This window comes from Hemiscyllium ocellatum, chromosome 28, assembly GCF_020745735.1.
Source record: "Hemiscyllium ocellatum isolate sHemOce1 chromosome 28, sHemOce1.pat.X.cur, whole genome shotgun sequence".
Lineage (NCBI taxonomy): Eukaryota > Metazoa > Chordata > Chondrichthyes > Orectolobiformes > Hemiscylliidae > Hemiscyllium > Hemiscyllium ocellatum.
The window spans coordinates 40,882,737-40,903,496 of NC_083428.1; the positions used below are offsets into that span (position 1 = coordinate 40,882,737).

At 42.3% G+C, this 20,760-nt stretch overlaps 1 protein-coding gene across 1 annotated transcript in view; it reads right to left on the reverse strand.

Annotated features, from left to right (window-relative positions):
* LOC132829236 (procathepsin L-like) overlaps positions 1 to 11,456 on the reverse strand; it is a 24,128-nt gene extending 12,672 nt beyond the window's left edge. The window contains exons 1-4 of the mRNA XM_060846606.1: positions 11,409 to 11,456; positions 7,555 to 7,696; positions 5,919 to 6,041; positions 316 to 468 (exon numbers count right to left, since the gene is read on the reverse strand). Coding sequence (XP_060702589.1) covers positions 316 to 468; positions 5,919 to 6,041; positions 7,555 to 7,695 — 417 coding nt within the window. The 5' untranslated portion in view covers position 7,696; positions 11,409 to 11,456. The remainder of the gene's footprint in view (positions 1 to 315; positions 469 to 5,918; positions 6,042 to 7,554; positions 7,697 to 11,408) is intronic.
* Between the last annotated feature and the right edge of the window lie 9,304 nt (positions 11,457 to 20,760).

The window sequence follows — 20,760 nt, forward strand, 5'->3', positions numbered from 1 at the left end:
GCATCTCCAAATCATAAACCCTAGGATGGAGCAAGTCATTCCTTATCCCTTACTCTAACCTTCCCCTCCTTTTCCAGACCCAAATACACATCTACAATACACGTCCGAGAGAGAAGGAACATTGGAATTTGTCTCCTTCCCTGTGAAAAAGGTTTAGAAACACAATCTTCAATTTACCACATTGAATTTGCTGCTTTTTTTTAGTTTCTTTACGCATTTCCTTGCCATTGTATTCCATGTTGAGCTAATAACATAGATTTCAGAATTTCTACATGGACATTGAGTAAGATTTATATGAAGTTTGTTCAATCTCACCTGGTCCTTCACTTCAGTAACAAAACCCTTTGTTCTCCAGTCAACGCTTTGAGGCAATTTAACATGATTCCCTGCTGCAAAAAGTTCACACGTTGTGTGATCAATCTCCTTTTCTTTAAATCCATTGAAACGCTGATTGAACTCCTCCGAGGTCTAGAAAAATCAAGACAAAAGGTGATTAATCGATTACAAGTATCAGAAATCATGGAATAGGAGTATCCATCATTTGGAAAGTTGTCCCACAAGAATCAATATTTATGTGAATAATCTGGAATCTAAAATTGAAAGTACAAATTCAAACTTTGCTGATCACACCAAACTGGATGAATTGGCTTATATTCATGTAGGTGGCAATATGATATAATTAACCATTAACAAACTTGCAAATTAAGCATCCACCTGGCACATTCATTTCTGTACGGGTCAGTGTGAGCCGGTGCATTTTGGTAGGAAAAATTAAAGATAAAATGAGCTGCCAGAGGAAGTGGTGGAGGCTGGGTCAATTGCAACATTTAAGAGGCATCTGGATGGATAGATGAAAAGGAAGGGTTTAGAGGGACATGGGCCAAATGCTGGCAAATGGGACTAAATTAGGTTGGGATATCCGGTCAGCACGGATGAGTTGGACCAAAGGGTCTGTTTCTGTGCTGAACATCTGTATGACTGTCTGACACAGATTGCTGAGAGAATGAAGTCCTTGCTTGTGTTCCTGGGTTGGGTGCACAGTGGGAGGAGGAATCCCAGGTCCATTGACTGGACCTATACAAATGACTACCCTGCCGAACTGAGAGGAGGAGACATTCTTTCAGCTAGAGGTAGTGAATCATTACCACAGAGGCTGTGGATCCAAGTCATTGAATGCATTTAAGACAGAGATGGATTATTGATTAGTAAGGGAATCAATGGTTACAGAGAGTAGGCAGGAGAACAGGAGTGGGAAACTAACAGGAGAAAGTGAAGACTGCAGATGCTGGAGAGTCAGATGTGAAAAGTGTGGTGCTGGAAAAGCACAGCAGGTCAGGAAGCATCCAAGTAGCAGGAGAGTCAATGTTTTGAGCATAAGTGTTTCATCAGGATTGTGTGTGGGGGTTGTGGTGCTGAGGTATAAATAGGGGGATGAAAGGGAGGCTGGTGGAAAGGTAGTGATAGGTGGATGCAGGTAGGAGATGATTGTGACAGGTTGGTGGGGAGGGTGGAGTGGATAGGTGGCAAGGAACATGGACAGTTGATCAGGTCAAGAGAGTTTGCTGAGTTGGAGGGTTGGATCAGGGATGAGGTGAGAGGAGGAGAGATTTGGAAACTCGTCATGTCAATGTTGATGCCATGAGATTGTAGGGTCCCAAGGTTGAAGATGTGGTCTTCCTCCTCCAGTCAGCAGATGGCATTGATTTGGCAGTGGAGGAGGCCCAGAACTTACATGTCCTTTGGGAGAGGTGGAATTGAAGTGGTTGGTCATAAGGTGGCAGGGTTGGTTGGTGTGTGCAGACCAGAGATGTTTCCTGAGATGCTCATATGGAGAGGAGACCACATCGCGAACAACACTTGCAGTAATTGAGATAGGAGGACGTGCAGGACAATCTCTGCCAGATATGAAATGATCCTTTAGGGCCTTGGACGGAGGTATGAGCGCAGGCTTTGCGGCAGCAAGGTGAGGTGCCGGGTGTGGAGGGTAGGTTAGTGGGGAGCATGATCCTAACAAGGGAGACACAGGGAGAATGGTCCCTATGGAACATAGATAGGGCTGGGCAGGGAAATATATTTTTGGTGGTGCCTTCTGACTATAGGTGGCGAAAATAGCAGAGGATAATGTTCTGCATCCGGAGATGAGTGGGTGGAATGTGACGATCAAGGGGGTTCTATCCATTTTGCTGTTGGAGGGATGGGTTTCAAGGGCGGAGGTGCAGGAAGTAGAGGAGATGCACTGGAGGGCATTACTGATCATGTGGAAGCGGAATTGGCCGTCCTTGAAATAGGCGAGCATTTGGGATGTCCTGGAGTAGAATGGCTCCTCCTGGGAGCAGGTATGGTGAAGGCAGAGGAATTGGGAGTGAGGGATCATTTTTATATGAGGTGAGATAGGAGGTGGTATAGTCCAGGTAGCTGTGGGAGTTGGTTGGTTTGAATTAAATACCAGCCATGATTGAATGATGGAGCAGACTCAATGGGCTGAATGGACTAATAGAGTCATAGAGATGCACAGCATGGAAACAGACCCTTCGGTCCAAACCGTCCATGCCAACCAAATATTCCAATCCAATCTAGTCCCACCTGCCAGCACTTGGCCCATATCCCTCCAAACCCTCCCTATTCATATACCCATCCAAATGCCTCTTAAATGTTACAATTGTACCGGCCTCCACCATTTCTTCTGACAGCTCATTCCATACATGTACCACCCTCTGTGTGAAAAAGTTGCCCCATAGGTCTCTTTTATATCTTTCCCCTCTCACCCTAAACCTATGGCCTGTAGTTTTGGACTCCCCGACCCCAGGGAAAGGCTTTGTCTATTTACCCTATCCATGCCCCTCATAATTTTATAAACCTCTATAAGATCAACCCTCAGCCTTCGAAGGTCCACGGAAAACAGCCCCAGCCTGTTCAGCTTCTCCCTAAAGCTCAAATCTTCCAACCCTGGCAACATCCTTGTAAACCTTTTCTGAACCCTTTCAAGTTTTACAACATCTTTCTGATAGGAAGGAGACCAGAATTGCACACAATATTCCAACAGTGGCCTAACCAATGTCCTGTACAGTCGCAACATGACCTCCCAACTCCTGTACTCAATACTGTGACCAATAAAGAAAAGCATACCAAACGCCTTCTTCACTATCCTATCTACCTGTGACTCCACTTTCAAGGAGCTATGAACCTGCACTCCAAGGTCTCTTGGTTCAGCAACACTCCCTAGGACCATACCATTAGGTATATAAGTCATGCTAAGATTTGCTTTCCCAAATTGCAGCACCTCGTATTTATCTGAGTTAATCTCCATCTGCCACTTCCCAGCCCATTGGCCCATCTAGTCCAGATCCTGTTGTAAGCGGAGGTAATCCTCTTCGCTGTCCACTACACTTCCAATTTTGATGTCATCTGCAAACTTAGTAACTGTACCGCTTATGCTCGCATCCAAATCATTTATGTAAATGACAAAAAGTAGAGGACCCAGCACCAATCCTTGTGGTACTCCACTGGTCACAGGCCTCCAGTCTGAAAAACAACATTCCAACACCACCCTCTGTCTTCTACCTTTGAGCCAGTTCTGTTTCTAAATGGTTAGATCTCACTGTATTCCGTGAGATCTCACCTTACTAATCAGTCTCCCGTGGGGAACCTTGTCGAGCGCCTTACTGAAGTCCATACAGATGACATCTACCATTCTGCCCTCATCAATCTTCTTTGTTACTTCCTCAAAAACTCAATCAAGTTTGAGAGTCATGGTTTCCCATGCACAAAGCCATGTTTACTATCCCTAATCAGTCCTTGCCTTTCCAAATACATCTTTCTCCTATACTTTATGTTCTTAGGGTCGATTGGAGAAAGGAAAAGGATTGATTGCTAAAGCTAGAAGAGAGGTGTGAGGAACATTACATGGTAAATGGTTGGATTGCAGGGGTGCTGTGGTTTCTGTATGTTAACTTGTAAAGATGATTATGGATCCTACATTTCCTATGTTAACTATGATGTGGAGATGCCAGAGTTGGACTGGGGTGGATAAAATTACAAATTACCAGGTTATAGTCCATCAGGTTTATTTGGAAGCACTAGCTTTCGGAGCACTGCTCTTCATCTGGTTCGTAGTGAGTCAGGATCATCGGACACAGAATTTATAGTTAAAGATCAAAGTCACACACAACTGATGCAATGTATTAAACAAACCTGGTTTGCTGTTAAGTCTTTAATCACTTAGAATTGGGTTGCAGGTTTCGATTCATTAATATGTAAATCCCAGAACTTCTTTCAAGTCACATTCCCAGGGTAACTTCAGGTTTTATTTAAAAATAAAGGTGATATCTCAGCTCAGACAATGCATCAAAGGTGTGAGGTTAGAGTCTGTCTGTATTCCAACCCTGAGTCAGACTGGAGCTCCATTTCCAAAGTAGCAATTTATAAAATGTCACATGGACTGACTTCCTTCAGATTATGTGGGTTTTGAACAAAATGAATGTATCTACAAATACAAATTCACCCCAGCGACTTATTTGTGTATGTGAGGGGGAGAGAGAGAGTGAGGGTAGAGAGTGTGTACGTGTGTGTGTGTACGTGTGTGTGAGAATGTATGCGCAAGTGTGAGTATATGCCTGTGAGGGGGTGAATGCGTAAATGTGAGTGTGGGGCTGTGAGTATGTGTGTGTCAAACAGCGTGTTTATGAGACAAGTTCTGCATGAGTGTGTGAGTGTGATCATGTGTAAGAGTGTGTGTGAGAATGTATAGTGTAGTGGGGTCACCTGTAGAGTGACATGAACCCAGTATCATTGAGAATGAGCACCTCACCAAGATCTTCCTTGCACCTCCAATTCTCACTTTTAAACCCACCTTAAACAGAACATTGTTCACAGCAAACTGCCCAGCCTTCAGGACAACATCAACTGTACAACCCTGTCAAGGCAATCACTGAAAGACATGTCAGAGTGTTGCCACAGATACCATCATTACTTGTGGGGACACCACCCGACTCCCACCACCCCCTCAATTTACCCAGCAGGTACTTATGTGACTTGGCCCACGTTGTCTCTCTCATACACTGCAGGCAAGGATGCCCTGAAGCATGGTACATTGGCAACACAAAGCAGAAGCTACAACTATGGATGAATGGACACCAAAAAACAATCGCCAGACAGGGATGTTCCCTCCTTATCAGGAGGTCTATAGCAATCAGGGACATTCAGCCTCAGATCTTTGGGTGACTGTCCTCCAAGGCAGACTTCGGGATAGGCAACAATGTAGAGTCTCTGAGCAGAGGCTTATAGCTAAGTTTGGTACCCATGGCCTCAACTGGGACCTTAGGTTCATGTCTCACTACAAGTCACCCCACTACATGAGACACTCTCAGACACACACACATACACAAGCACACATACACACACACACTTTCACACACAATCACACTCACACACTCATGCAGAGCCTCTCTCATACAAACACCCAAACTCACATTCATGTGCACACCCTCTCACACGTGCACATTCACACTCTCTCCCTCTCTCCCACACACAAACACGTACATTCTCTCACTCCCTCTCTCCCTTACACACACACACACACACACTCAGAAATCAATGGGGTGAATTTGCATTTGCAGATTTGTATTTGCAGATACATTCTATTTTGTTCCAAAAGCACGCAATCTGTAGGCAGTCGGTGCACGTGACATTTTAGAAAATTCTACTTTGGAAATAGAACCGGTCTGACTACAGAGTACAGAAAAACTCTAACCTCACACCTTTAATGCATTGTCTGAGCTCAGATGTCACCTTCTTTTGAATAAAACCTTAGGCCTGACAGCTAGTGGCTTTCAGTGATACAAACGAATTAAACCATATATCAAGGTGAAGTATTTGTCCAGTTTCCAGTCACTATGGATCCCAAACATATTTATACTGACCAGATCGCCAAACTGGTTCATTCCCACAGTGAATGTGTGCTTTCCCATTGCATACTCCATGTTGTGCCGTTCAATGTATCTCACGTTGTCCTCCCACAATGCTCTTCTGTAGGCCTCCTCAGCCTGAAAAAAAGGTTACATCAAGTCAGTTGAAGACCCAGCTGTTATTGTCAGTGTGAGTACAAAGACAGTGCTACATCTGGACACTGACCATGAACTGATGGGCTCCAGCTCACAGGCAGTAAAGATTATTCAGACACAAACAATCTAGATTCAGGTGGCTGCAGATGGCTGGAACACGGGCGATTAATCAATTACAAACAGTGAATATACATCAAGCTTTGCACAGGTAGGTGATGGAAATCCAAAGAACAATATTTTTAAACCAATTTTTTAGAATTGATGAAAAATGCTCTAACTTTCAGAACACAGAACAAAGAACAAACAACACAGAACAAAGAACAATGCAGTGCAGGAACAGGCCATTCAGCCCTCCAAGCCTGCACCGACACATTTTGCCCTTCCATATTAAAACTGTCTTCACTTACAGGATCTGCATCCCTCTATTCCCTTCCTCTGCATGTATTCATCCAGATTTCTTGAAATCTGCTATTGTGTATACCTCCACTTCCACTGGCAATGCGTTCCACTCACCACTCTGTGCGAAAAAACTCACCTCACACATCTCTTTTAAACTTCCCCCTGCACCTTGAACCTGTGTCCCCTAGTAATTGACCCCTCTGCCCTGAGAAAAAGCCTCATACTTTCCACTCTATCCATACTATTCACAATCTTATAAACGTCTATCAGGTCGCCCTCAACCTGCTGCATTCCAGTGAAAACAAACCCAGTTTAGACAACCTTTCTTCACAGCTAAAATCCCTCATACCAGGCAACATCCTGATGAACTTCTTCTGTACTTTGTCCAAAGAATCAGATCCTTCTCATAATGTGGTGACCAGAATTGATATGACATCTGTATAGAGGAGCTGCACAGGTTAAAAAATGTGTTATCTAGATTGGAAATCAACTGCCCAACACTGTAATAGGTTTTTTAGAATTTGCACATATTCACCATTGTCAACTGTCTCTTTGTCAATTTACAACTAATATTATAAGAAGTCAGTGTTTTTGAATTAAGAATCCCAGGAGCAGGGGAAGGCATGCATTAAGCACAATGGAAACAATTGAATTAATCAGGACAAATGAAAAGATAAATAAATTATTATCATCACGCCAGCACTTTGAAATACTAGAAAGGAGGAGGGAGGAAAACCTGAGGGAGGTATGATAAAGAGGAGTGAACAAATAATTTTGAAAGAACAAAAGAGGAAAAAAGAGAGGAGGTGAACGAGAAAGAGCAATTAAAAGTGATGTGTGAGAGTTACAAATGGGAAAAATTGAAACAAAGCATGAGAAAATAGATTAAGAATTCTAATTCTCAGTTTATTTTACACAGAGTTAAGAGTTACTGAAGAGAAGTCTTTGATATAAAAGAGGAAGCAAATATAGCCATTTCCTGGGGAACACAAACCAGTTTTACTACAAAAGAGAGGCCTTTCTAAAACAGTCTAAAACTTGAGAAACAACTTCTGCTTTGAATTGCCCAGTGGAACTGCAGTTGCCCAGCTCTTACCATTTTATATTGCTTCCCATGCAATGATTTCCAGTTGATCCAGGCTTCATCCAATGTTGAATCAAATGTGGAAACAGTGGCTGCAGCCAACATGGAGACCAAAACCCAGTCCACAAACAGAGAGCACCTCATGATGGGCATTCTGATGGAACAAAACCTTCAACCTTATTTTCAGTAAACACAGAATTTGTGAAATCTGCATCTGAACCAATTACATTTTAAAACTAGGATGTTACATTGCTTGTGGCTCTTTTCAATCTCCCCCTCTGTAGAAATCACCATTCCATTTGTAACAGTAAGAAAAAGACAACGGGCAGATGGCAGCTACAGTGTCAAGGCAAAGGGGAAGCAGGAAAAGGATAGAGAGTCAATATTGGGAGAAAATTGACAGGTCTTCAGTATTTAATGGCATCACTTAAATGCAAAGAGTTCAGTGAAAATTCATGTGGGCTGAATATCCACTTTAATAGACTCTTAAATGCTGAAAGATTGGGAAAGATAAACATCATGTTGGGAGATGTAGTGAGGTCTTGTTGTAATTGTTGAGAGTCTTTGTGAGACTGGACCTGGATAACTGTGCACAGCTTGGGTCTCCTGGAAAGGAAGAATATGCTTTCCATATAGGAAGTTCATTGGGCATCTAATTGCCTAATCACTGGGATTGAAGGATTGTTTTTGTGATGAGAGATTGAGGAAACCTTGACAGTAGTTACAATTTTGAAGACTTTTTGGTGAAAAGTCTACAGCACAAATAAAATCCCTTTGGCCATTGAGTCTATGCCAGTCAAAAACAACCATCTGACCATTATTATCCCATTTTCCACTTCATTGCTCTGTCAGCTTGGCATTACAAGGTATAGCTATTTACTTTTTAAACATTAAGAAGTGGTTCTGCCTCCACCACCCTCTGAGTGAAAACATTTTTCTCACATTCCCTCTCAACCTGCTGCCTCTTACCTTCAATCTATGTCATGCCCCCAATCATTGATTAGATTAGATTAGATTCCCTACAGTGTGGAAACAGGCCTTTCAGTCCAACAAGTCCACATCAACCCTCCGAAGAGCAACCGACCCAGACCCATTCCCCGAACTAATGCACCTAACACTACAGGCAATTTAGCATGGCCAATTCACCTAACCTGAATATCTTTGGACTGTGGGAGGAAACCGGAGCACCGGAGAAAACCCATGCAGACACGGGGAGAATGTGCAAACTCCACACAGACAGTTGCCCGAGGTGGGAATTGAACCTGGGTCCCTGGCGCTGTGAGGCAGCAGTGCTAACCACTGAGCCACCATAGGGAGAAGTTTCTTTCTGTCTATCCTGTCAATGTTTGTTTATATACCTCAATCATGTGCACCGTCAGTCTCCTCTGCTCAAGGGAACACAAACCAGCCTAAACAATCTCTCTTCATAATTGAAACTCTCCAGCCCAGGCAACATCCCAGTAAACCTCTCCACCCTCTTCAGTGCAATCACATCCTCCTGTAATGTGGATTCCAGAAATGCACACAATACTCTCGCTGTGGTATAGATAATGTTTTACGTTCCAACATAACCTCCCTGCTCTTAAACTCTATGCTTTGTCTAATAAAGGTAAGTATCATAAAGAGCCTTTTAACTATTTTATCCACCTGTCCCACTACCATAAAGGATCGGTGCACATTTGCGCCAAGGTCTCTCTGATCCTCAGTGGTTCCCAGGCTTCTACTCTTTGTCAATTATTCCACGGCTTTATTTGTCCTACCCATAACCTCACACTTACCCGAATTGAATTCTACTTGCAGCTGATCAGCCCATCTGACCAGCCACCTATATCATCTTGTAATCTCAGGCTGTCCTCCAAACTATCACCACACACACTCTAGTATCATTTGCAAACTTATTGATCAATCCTCCTACGTTCAAATCTAATCTGTTTGTATATGTCAAAATATTAAGGGCCCCAGCACTGACCCTTGAGTTAGCCCATTGGACACAGGCTTCCAGTCACAAAAACACCCCTTGACTATTACCCTCTGCTTTCTGCCACTCAGCCAATGATGGATGCTTGGATGCCATAGGCTTATACCCTGAATATCAGTCTTCCACATGGGACATTATCAAAAACCTTGCTGAAGTCCAGGTAGACAACATCAAAAGCATTGCCCTCATCTACACACCTGATTACCCTTCCAAAAAATTCAATTTGGTTTGGATATGACCTCCCTTGACAAAACCATACTGACTGTTCTTCATTAATCCTTGTCTCTCCAAAAGCAAATTAATTCTGTCCCTCTGTATCACTTCCAATAGTTTCCCCGCCACTGAGGTAACACTAACTAGCCTGAAGTTTCCCGGTTTATTGCTGGCATTCTTCTTAAATAACGGGACCAGGATTGGTTCTCCTCTAATCTTCTGGCATTTCTCTTGTAGCTAAAGAGGAATTGATAGTTACTGCCAATAACCCTGTTCTTTCCTCTACTGTCTCACCCAAGAGACTAGGATACATTGAGCCCAATTCTGGAGATTGATCTGCTTTTAAGACTGCTGGACCATTGAGAGCCTCCTTGCTGTCTGTGCTAGGTTCTTTGTGTATCACAGTCCTGCTCCATGATTTCTGTATCCACGTTGTTCCTCTCAATAGTGAACATTGGCACATAGTATTAACTTAGCACACTATCGCAGTTCTCTGGCTCCATGCACAAATTACCACTGTGGTCCCTCTCTTTTCCTAGTTCTTCTTTTATCTTTAATATACACGTGAAATGACTTAGGATTTTCCTTAATTTACCTGCTATTATTCTTCCATGCTCCTTTTTGCTCTTCTAATTTCCTTTTCAAGTTTCCCTGGGTACATTCTGGATATTTTTAATTTAACCTGCTCACAGATGGTATTACACATCTCAAGGGCAAGTGTACTCATTCAGGGCTTCAACTATAATGATCTCATCAGAACTTACAAAATCCTAACAAGTCATAAACACAAACAGAAATGACTGGAAAAACTCAGCAGGTCTGGCAGCATCTGTAGAGAGAGATCAGAATTAATGCTTTGGAATGGAAGAATGATCACTGGATCTGAAACATTAACTCCGCTTTCTCTCCATAGATGCTGCCTGACCTGCTGAGGTTTTCCAGCAACTTTTGGTTTTGTTTCTGATTTCCAGCATTCATAGCTATTTCAGGTTTATCTTTTCTTGCAAGTCATGTAAGGGATAGGTTGTTTCCCTTAATATCTCCCAGTTATTTTTCAGCTCAAAAACTACTTGTGCTGCAGGTTGTTGCAAACAGGAATATCTGGGTTAATTTTAACGCCCCTCGGTCAATTAGATTTAAGGATCTCCAAACAACAGAGGAACAATGGAAAAGAAAATAAAGTGAGTAAGAGTTAAATAAGGTCCAGAAAAATAGCAAGTGCAAACTTTTTCAGTTTTAAAAATCAGTAAAGTACAATTTACTTTCTGAAAATAAGGAGACCCAATAGTTTCAGCTGTTCTTTTTATGGACCAGAGATATCAAGAACCTGCATCTCGTTAAAAACAGCCCTTCCCCTGCTAAGTGCTAGCTTTAACTTACAGCAAAAAGTGCAGCAATTTTGTGAAACTCAAGAGGGAGGTCACAATGAGCTGCTGTTCATACAGAGCCATCAGCAGAGTGGCACAAAACATCGAGCAAGTTATGGTGGATCAAAATTCACAGGGTAGTTCATCATCCCCAAAAATCAGTGAATGTTTCACACTCGTTATACTGTGTGCATTACATTCTCTGTTAAACTAGGAGTAAGCTCTTCTCAGTTGCTTCTACTATCAGCATGCATGTTATTCGTCTTAAAATACAGGTAATTAATATAGTCACCTAATTGCCACCTTACCTCAACAGTTTTATTTTCTTATCGTCTTGTCCTCCTCAAGAAGTGTTCTCAGAGTGAGCTGAGCTGTGATTTTATATCAGATCTAATGTTTTGGACCATCCCCCTTCGAACATGGTGCAAATAGTCAGTGGTTGACACGTTCAAGTAGGACTATGTTTATGTAAATGATGTTTTTGTCAGCACTAACATTAAAGCCACATTGCTGTCTCACAGGAATGCAGTACCTTAGCTATTGAAAATATGATTAATGATTCTTAAAATTAAGGCAAATAAGTCTATGGGGTGAATTTGCAGATACATTTTATTTTGTTCAAATGTACAATCTGTAGGCAGTCAGTCCATGTGATATTCAATAAATTCTTATTTTGGAAATAGAACCAGTCCGACTCAGGGTTGGAATACAGACACATTCTAACATCTTTAATGCACTATCTGAGCTGAGATGTCACTTTTTTTATAAACCTAAATTGTCTCAGGAATGTGACTTGAAAGAAGTTCTGGAATTTACATATTAATGAGTCGAAACCTGAAACCTATTTGAAGTGATTAAAGACTGAACAGCAATCTAGGTTTGTTCAATACATCGCATTGGTTGTATGATACTTTGATCATTTACTATAAATTTGGTGTCCAATGATCCTGTCAAAGAAGCAGTGCTCTGAAAACTTGTACTTCCAAATAATCCTGTTGGACTATAACCTGGTGTTGTGTGACTTTTAACTTTGTCCACCTAGTCTAATACAGGCACCTCCACATCATCGCAATTTACAAAGTCAATGCACTGGGTTTTCTCACAAATGTAGAACTTAAATTCATGCGTTCACTTTTCAAGTTTAGCTGAACACTTTGATACAATAATTCCACATACAAATATGATGGATGCTTCAAAAAATTAGTGCCATTTAATTAGAACAGAGTAGAAAGAGATAATTAAATATTTACAAGGGGCAGGTCAGAGAAATATAAAAAAAACCCGGGGTTAATTTGCAACTATACAACTGAATTTTATGATTTTCATGGATGATAGAAGATTGACATGGATAGTGTTATAACATATGACATAATACTTGTAAATGAATTCAAATAAAAGACACAACTGATCCATATCTAAGTGCAGGCAAAGAAGATGCTGTTACATGCCTATTCATTGTTGCATTCACAATGCACTCCAATGCTCTTGAAAGATCTTGATAACAGAGGTAAATATTCATGAACGTTCTTGAAATGGCTGAGGATAACACTATAAGAGGGCAAGCTGTTCCAGACTTAACAGTCAATATCGCTAAAAGGTGTGGCACTGGAAAAGCACAGCCAGTCAGGCAGCATCTGAGGAGCAGGAGAGTCGACGTTTTGAGCATAAGCTCTTCAATCAGGAATGCTGCCTGACCTGCTGTGCTTTTCCAATGCCACACTTTTTGACTCAAAAATGAGGTCTGCAGATGCTGGAGATCACAGCTGCAAATGTGTTGCTGGTCAAAGCACAGCAGGCCAGGCAGCATCTCAGGAATAGAGAATTCGACGTTTCGAGCATAAGCCCTTCATCAGGAATAAGAGAGAGAGAGCCAAGCAGGCTAAGATAAAAGGTAGGGAGGAGGGACTAGGGGGAGGGGCGATGGAGGTGGGATAGGTGGAAGGAGGTCAAGGTGAGGGTGATAGGCCGGAGTGGGGTGGGGGCGGAGAGGTCAGGAAGAGGATTGCAGGTTAGGAGGGCGGTGCTGAGTTGAGGGAACCGACTGAGACAAGGCGGGGGAGGGGAAATGAGGAAGCTGGAGAAATCTGAATTTATACCTTGTGGTTGGAGGGTTCCCAGGCGGAAGATGAGGCGGTCCTCCTCCAGCCGTCGTGTAGTTGTGTTCTGCCGGTGGAGGAGTCCAAGGACCTGCATGTCCTCGGTGGAGTGGGAGGGGGAGTTAAAGTGTTGAGCCACGGGGTGATTGGGTTGGTTGGTTCGGGCGGCCCAGAGGTGTTCTCTGAAGCGTTCCGCAAGTAAGCGGCCTGTCTCACCAATATAGAGGAGGCCACATCGGGTGCAGCGGATGCAATAGATGATGTGTGTGGAGGTACAGGTGAACTTGTGGCGGATATGGAAGGATCCCTTGGGGCCTTGGAGGGAAGTGAGTGTGGAGGTGTGGGCGCAAGTTTACTGAACTCCAGTATCTGCTGTCCTCACTTTCTCCTTGTCAACATAGCTAACCAATGCAATCAATCGAGTTAACAGAATGTTGAATTTTACAGCCAAAATAGTCAACTTACATTGGAGGATACTTGAATTGTACAGAACCCTGAGCGGATCACATCTTTGAGTAATGCTTTTAGATCTATTTAGCAAGAAGACCCACTGAGCTGATATAATTCATTATGCTAATAGTAGATATGAAAAGTTGGAAAAGTCTAAGGTTCAACAGGCTTAAAAGGAAAACGTACGTTGATAAAATGATCTCAAACTGAATTACGAAATGGCAATGGACATGGGTTCAACTTAGCAAAAGGCAAATTTGGGATTTCTTTCATTCATTTATGGGAGGTGGGTGTACTGCACAGACCAACATATATTGCTCTTCCCTCATTGCCCAGATTCAGCCATATTATCTGAGTCTGGAGTCACATATGGCTCAGACAACATAAGGATGGCAGATTTCCTTTCCTAAAGGACATAATCATTCTGAGCTGCTCACAGAAAAAGGGATCCCAAAGCTTTTACTGGCACATTAAAAGGAGTAAAGGTTAAAGAGTTGGGATAATTCAGGACTAAAAATAGGATTTAGATGTTGAAGCAAAAGCATAGCTAAGATATGAAATTAATATGGGCCAAAGGCCCTGTTTCTACACTTTAGAGACTCTATGATTCTATGAGTTTGCAACTTTGGAGCCAGACGGTCATACAGCACAGACTCAGACCCAGTTAATGCTGTCCATAATCCCAAACTAAACTAGTCCCACCTGCCTGCATTTGGCCCCTACCCCTCCAAACAATTTTTATTCATGCGCTTATCCAAATGTCTTTTAAATGTTGTAACTGTACCTGCATCCACCGCTTCCTCTGAAAGTTCATTCCACACACAAACTGCTCTCTATGTAAAAGGGTTGTCTCTCACGTCTTTCTGAAATCTTTCTCCTCTCACCTTAAAAACATGATGCCCAGTTGTAAATCCCCCACCCTAGGGAAAAGAAACCTGCCATTCACCTTATCTGTGTCCCTCATGATTTTATGAATCTCCATCTTTTCCAAGGAAGCTGATGGTGAGAGAAGGAAATTTAAAATTGATAAGGAAGCGACATTGGATAGACTGTCTGTATTAAAACTGATAAGGCACCAAGATCAGATGAGATGCATCCAAGGATACTGGTGGAAATTACAGAGATACTGGCCATTGTGTTTCTGTTTTCATTGGACACAGATGTGCTGTCGGAAGATGGAGAATTGCAAACATTATGCTTTGGATAAAAAAAACGATGTAAGGATAAGCCCAGCAGTTACAGACCACTCAGTTTAATGTCAGTTGGTGGAATATTCTGGAAATAATAATTTGAGATAGAATGAACAATCACATGAACAAATGTGGGTTAATTAAACCAGCATGGATTTCTTAAGGGAATGTTGTATTTTCCTGAACATACTGGAATATTTGAAGAGATAACTGAGAGGGTTGATGAGAGGAAAGTTATTGATGAGCTGTACATGAACCACCAAAAGGTGTTTGTGCTGCACAACAAACTAGTTGGATGGTGAAGTGATACTTGGTGAGTCCTGGAATGATCACATGGTACAATTGGCAGAGCTCTTTGAATGACTATGAAAAGCAAAACTGGTAATAAACTGAACCAAAACTGAATTCGCAAAAGCAGAGGTGACGTTCTTGGGACATAACATTGGTCATGGAAGGTTGTTCCCATGGAACACAAAGATGAAGGTCATTGAGGAATTTCTACGATCAACCTCAAAGAAAGCGGTGTTTTAATTCTTGGGTCTAAGCAGATTCTCTCAGGGGTTTGTTCCAAGCATCAGCAGTGTAGTGGCACTGTTAACCAATTTGTTGAAGAAGAACACAAAAATTTTAATGGACAGAACAATGCCGGGAGGCATTCGACCATTTGAAAGCAATATTAACCACCATGAGAGAGAGAGAGAGAGAGTACGAGAGAGAGAGCTTTAGCTAAACCAAACTTTTCAAAACCTTTCAAAGTTGCGATTAATGCTTGTGACATCGGAGTTGGAGCTGTAGCATTACAGGTAGATGATGATGGGATTGACCTGGCAGTTGGTTACTTTTTGAAGAAAGTCAACATCCAACAAAGAAAATACTCCACGATCGAAAAGTAACTATTGAGTTTGGTACTGGCCTTTCAACATTTTAATGTATATGTCACAAACAATTCATCAGAGACAGTTGTGTACATGGATCACAATCCTCTTACATTCTTGGAATGCTTTAAAGACAAGAATATGATACTATTTCACTGGAGTCTTATGTTACAGACTTTTAATCTAGATATCGTACATGTTGTGGGTCGTAAGAATGTCATCACAGATGAATTATTGCGGGCTTAACTGATAAAGTATTGATAAGATTGATATATATTCAATGTTATATTGATGTGGGAAGAGGTTAATATGAACTTCGATTAAAGTCATATGTATGTCATGATATTAAGAATAAGAAACAGAGGGAAAAAACATGAAGCCATCTTTTCATTATAACTGTTCATTTTTTCTTAAGAGGGGAGGTGTTATGAAGGTGTAGAGGTGTACTATACCCTTTAAGAGGGTTGAAAAGCTAGCAAGGACTAACTGAAAGCACAGGGTGACTGGAATAAGTATCAGTGTAACACTTGGTCGAAACAAATAACAGCAGTTGGATTGCCATGAAACAAAAACAAATTCAAATTTGGCCAATCAATTTAAATTATTCCCCAAGATATCAAAATCCAATTAAATTTAAAATTAGCATTTTGATAATATGAAACGGTCCGATGTTTTCGGGTATAAAACCGGACATTCTGAACAATTAGGGTGAGAACTGTTGAAGACCAACAAATGCAGACTGCTAGCTAAAGAGCTCTCTGAAAGGGGCCTGTCTGTGGGGAGTGTAGCAGAACATCGAAGCTGACCTGGAGAGAATCTACAGAGGAAAATCTACAAAGGAGAATCAGCAGAGCTGACTGGGTTTGATATCTGAGGTTTTTTTCTGTAAATCTTAATCAGTACTATAGAATGGGAGATAAAAGATAGGTTTAAGAGAAAGGAGTTATAAATAGTTGTTGGTTTTAATATTCTCTGTTGGACATAAAGAATAAAGTTGTTCATTTTTATTTAAAATAGTGATCTCTGGGATAGTTCTTTGCCTCTTGAATTTTAACAGATTACAGCATGGGGTGCACCTTTTCTGTGTTGGTGGTTTAAATTATCGGGGGGAGGGGGTGTGATTTACCCCGTGTCGTAACAGTGGGGTCTGGCTGTGGGTGGCAGAAATGGTGGAGGATAATGCGTTGTATCCGCAGATTGGTGAGCTGGAAGGTGAGGACCAGGGTGGGGGGGATTCTATCCTTGTTGCGGTTGGAGGGGAGGGGTGGGGTTCAAGGACGGAGGTGCAGGAATTTGTTTTGCCAGAAGCAGCAGCAGTGGGAGGAGTGACAGTGAGGATCAGAGTCCTGCTGGGAAGGGAAATGTAAAATTATATAAACTTACCTCATGAATAGGTGGAGCACACGCTGAGCAGGAGCGGACCCGGGACTGCTGAGTAAGTAAAGTCATACATTTGGCCGTTTGCGTGATCCGAAACACTACTTAGGTAGTGTCTCCCACCCATCCTCCTCCTCTAACCAAAGTATAGGTTCTGTGAGCCGGATTGTAAGGTAACTTTTTTTTATTCTTTATTCTTCTACAGTCTCTTTGGGAATATAGAACGGAATGGCAGTAAGAGCAGTTGAATGTTCCTCCTGCAGAACGTGGGAGGTAATTTCCTGCACCCAACTCCTGCTCCTTGACAACCGTGTTAAACTGGAGCTAGAGTTGGATGAACTTCGGATCATTCAGAAGACAGAGGGGCTATTGAGAGGAGTTACAGGGAGGTAGTCACACCTCAGATACAAGAAAAAGGCAGATGGGTTACAGTCAGGGGATGGAAAGGCAGTGCAGGGATACCCCCTGTGGTCATTCCCCTCAATAACAAGTATACTGTTTTGGATAGTGTTGGGGGGAGCAACTTACCAGGGGTTAGCCAAGGGGTACAGTCTCTGGCACAAAGCCTGTCCTTGTTGCTCAAAAGGAGAGGGGGAGGGAGGGGAGATGAGCAGAACATTGGGGATTCCATAGTTAGGGGGACAGTTAGGAGGTTCTATGGGAATGAGAGAGACTCACGTTGCTGTGCTGCCTTCCAGGTGCCAGGATAAATGATGTCTTGGATCATGTTTTCAGGATCTTTGTTGGGGGGGGGAGGGGAGTAGCCCCAAGTCGTGATCCACATAGGTACTAATGACTTAGGTCGGAGGAGGGATGGGGACTTAAGGAGAAATTCAGGGAACTAGGGTGGAAGCTTAGTACTAGAACAAACAGAATTGTTATCTCTGGTTTGTTGCCTGTGCCACGTATTAGCGAGGCGAAGAATAGGGAGAGAAAGGAGTTGAACACGTGGCCACAGGATGGTGCAGGATGGCGGGTTTCAGATAGCTGGGTAATTGGGACTCCTTCTGGGGTTGGTGGGACCTCTACAAGCAGGATGATCTACATCTGAACCAGAGGGGTACCGATATCCTAAGGTGAGGAAATTGGCTCATGCTGTTCAGGAGGTTTAAAGTAATTCAGCAGGGAAATGGGAACCTAAATTGTAGTTCCAGTGTTTAGTAGGGTGAGAGTAGTGAAGTCAGAAATGTGGTTTCAAGGTCACAAGAGTTCACCAGCAAGCAGGAAGGTGGTTTGAAGTGTGTCTACTTCAGCTCCAGGTGCATCCAGAAAAAGGTGGGCAAATTTGCAGCATGGGTTGGTACCTGGGATTTCAATGTTGTGACCATTTCGGAGACATGGATAGAGCAGTGACAGGAATGGTTATTGCAGGTTCCATGATTTAGATGTTTTGGTAAAAGCATAGAAAATGGCAAAAAGAGGGGGTAAGTGTGGCATTGTTAGTCAAGGACAATCTTATGGTGGCAGAAAGAACATTTGAGAAGTCATCTACTGAGGTAGTATGGACTGAGGCTAGAAACAGGAAATGAGAGGTTACCCTGTTGGGAGTTTTCTATCTACCTCCGAATAGTTCCAGAGTTTAGAGGAAAGCAAAGCAAAGATAATTCTGGATAGAAGTGAGAGTAACAGGGTAGTTGTTATGGGGGACTTTAACTTTCCAAACATTGACTGGAAATATTATAGTTTGAGTACGTTAGATGGGTCAGTTTTTGTCCAATGTGTGCAGGAAGGTTTCCTTACATAATATGTAGACAGGCCAACAAGGGGCGAGGCCACATTGGATTTGGTACTGGCCAGGTGTTATATTTGGAGGTAGGTGAACATTCTGGTGATAGCGACCACAATTTGGTTATCTTAATTTTCGCGATGGGAAGAGATAGGTGTATAAAGCAGGGCAAGAGTTATTGCTGGGGGAAAGGCAATTATGATGCGATTTGGCAAGAGTTAGATAGTGTAGGATGGGGAAAGAAAGTGCAGGGGATAGGCACAACTGAAATGTGAAGCTCATTCAAGCAACAGCTACTGAGTGTCCTTGATAAATATGTACCTGTCAGGCAGGAAGGAAGTGGTTGAGCCAAGAACCTGTTGTTTAGTAATGAAGTTGAATCTCTTGTTAAGAGGAAGAAGAAAGCTTATGTTAGGATGAGATGTGTAGGCTCAGTTAGGGTGCTTGAGAGTTACAAGTTAGCTAGGAAAGACTTAAAGAGAGAGCTAAGATGAGCCAAGAGGGGATATGAGAAGTCATTGGCAAGTAGGATCAAGGAGAACCCTAAAGTGAGAGAAAGATTAAGGCAAATCAAGGATAGTAGTGGAGTCCAAGGAAAAAGGGAAGTGCTAAATGAATATTTTTTGTCAGTATTCACACTGGAAAATGACAATGTTGTCGAGGAGAATACCAAGATATGGGCTACTAGACTAGACAAGGTTGACATTCACAAGGAGGAAGTGATAGCAATTCTGGAAAGTGTGAAAATAGATAAGTCGCCTGGGCCCAATGGGATTTATCCTAGGATTCTCTGGAAAGCCAGGGAGGAGATTGCGGAGCATTTGGTTTTGATTTTAATGTCATAATTGTCTACAGGAATAGTACCAGAAGACTGGAGGATAGCAAATGTTGTTCCCTTGTTCAAGAAGGGGAATAGAGACAACCCTGGTAATTATAGATTAGTGAGCCTTACTTTGGTTGTGGGTAAAGTGTTGGAAAAGGTTATAAGAGTTTGGATTTTTAATCATCCAGAGAGAATAATTAGGGATAGTCAACATGGTTTTATGAAGGAAAGGTCATGCCTCACTAACCTTATTGAGTTCTTTGAGATGGTGATCAAACAGGTGGATGAGGTTAAAGTGGTTGATGTGGTGTATGTAGATTTCAGTAAGGTATTTGACAAGACTCCCCACAGTAGACTAATGGAGAAAATACAGAGGCATGGGATTGAGGGTGATTTAGCAATTTGGATCAGAAGTTGACTAGCTGAAAGAAGATAGAGGGTGGTGGTTGATGGGAAATGTTCACCCCAGCATTAATACATTTGCCGATGACAATAAGGTCCGCAGAATTGAGGATAGTGCTGAAGGATATTGCAGGTTACAGAGAAACATAGATAAGCTGCAGAGCTGGGCTGAGAGGTGGCAAATAGAGTTTAATGTGGAAAAGTGTGAGATGATTCATTTTGGAAGGAGCAACAGGAATGCAGAGTGCTGGGTTAATGTTAAAATGCTTGATAGTGTAGATGAGTAGACAGATCTCGGTGTTGATGTACATAGATCTCTGTAAGTTGCCACCCAGATTGATAGGTTATTAAGAAGGCATACAGTCTGTTAGTTTTTATTGGTAGAGGAATTGAGTTTCAGAGCCACGAGTCATGCTGCAGCTGTACAAAACTCTGGTGCGGCCGCACTTTGGGTTTTGCGTACACTTCTGGTCAACACATTATCGGAAAGATGTGGAAGTTTGGGAGAGGGTTCAGAGGAGATTTACAAGGATGTTACCTAGTATAGAGGGAAAGTCTTAGGAAAGGCACTTGAGTCTTTTTTCATTAGAGAGAAGAAGTTTGAGAGGAGACTTAACTGAGACATACAAGATAATCAGAGGATTAGGTAGGGTGGACAGTGCGAGCCTTTTTCTTCGGATGGTGATGGCTAGCACGAGAGGACATAGGTTTAAATTGAGGG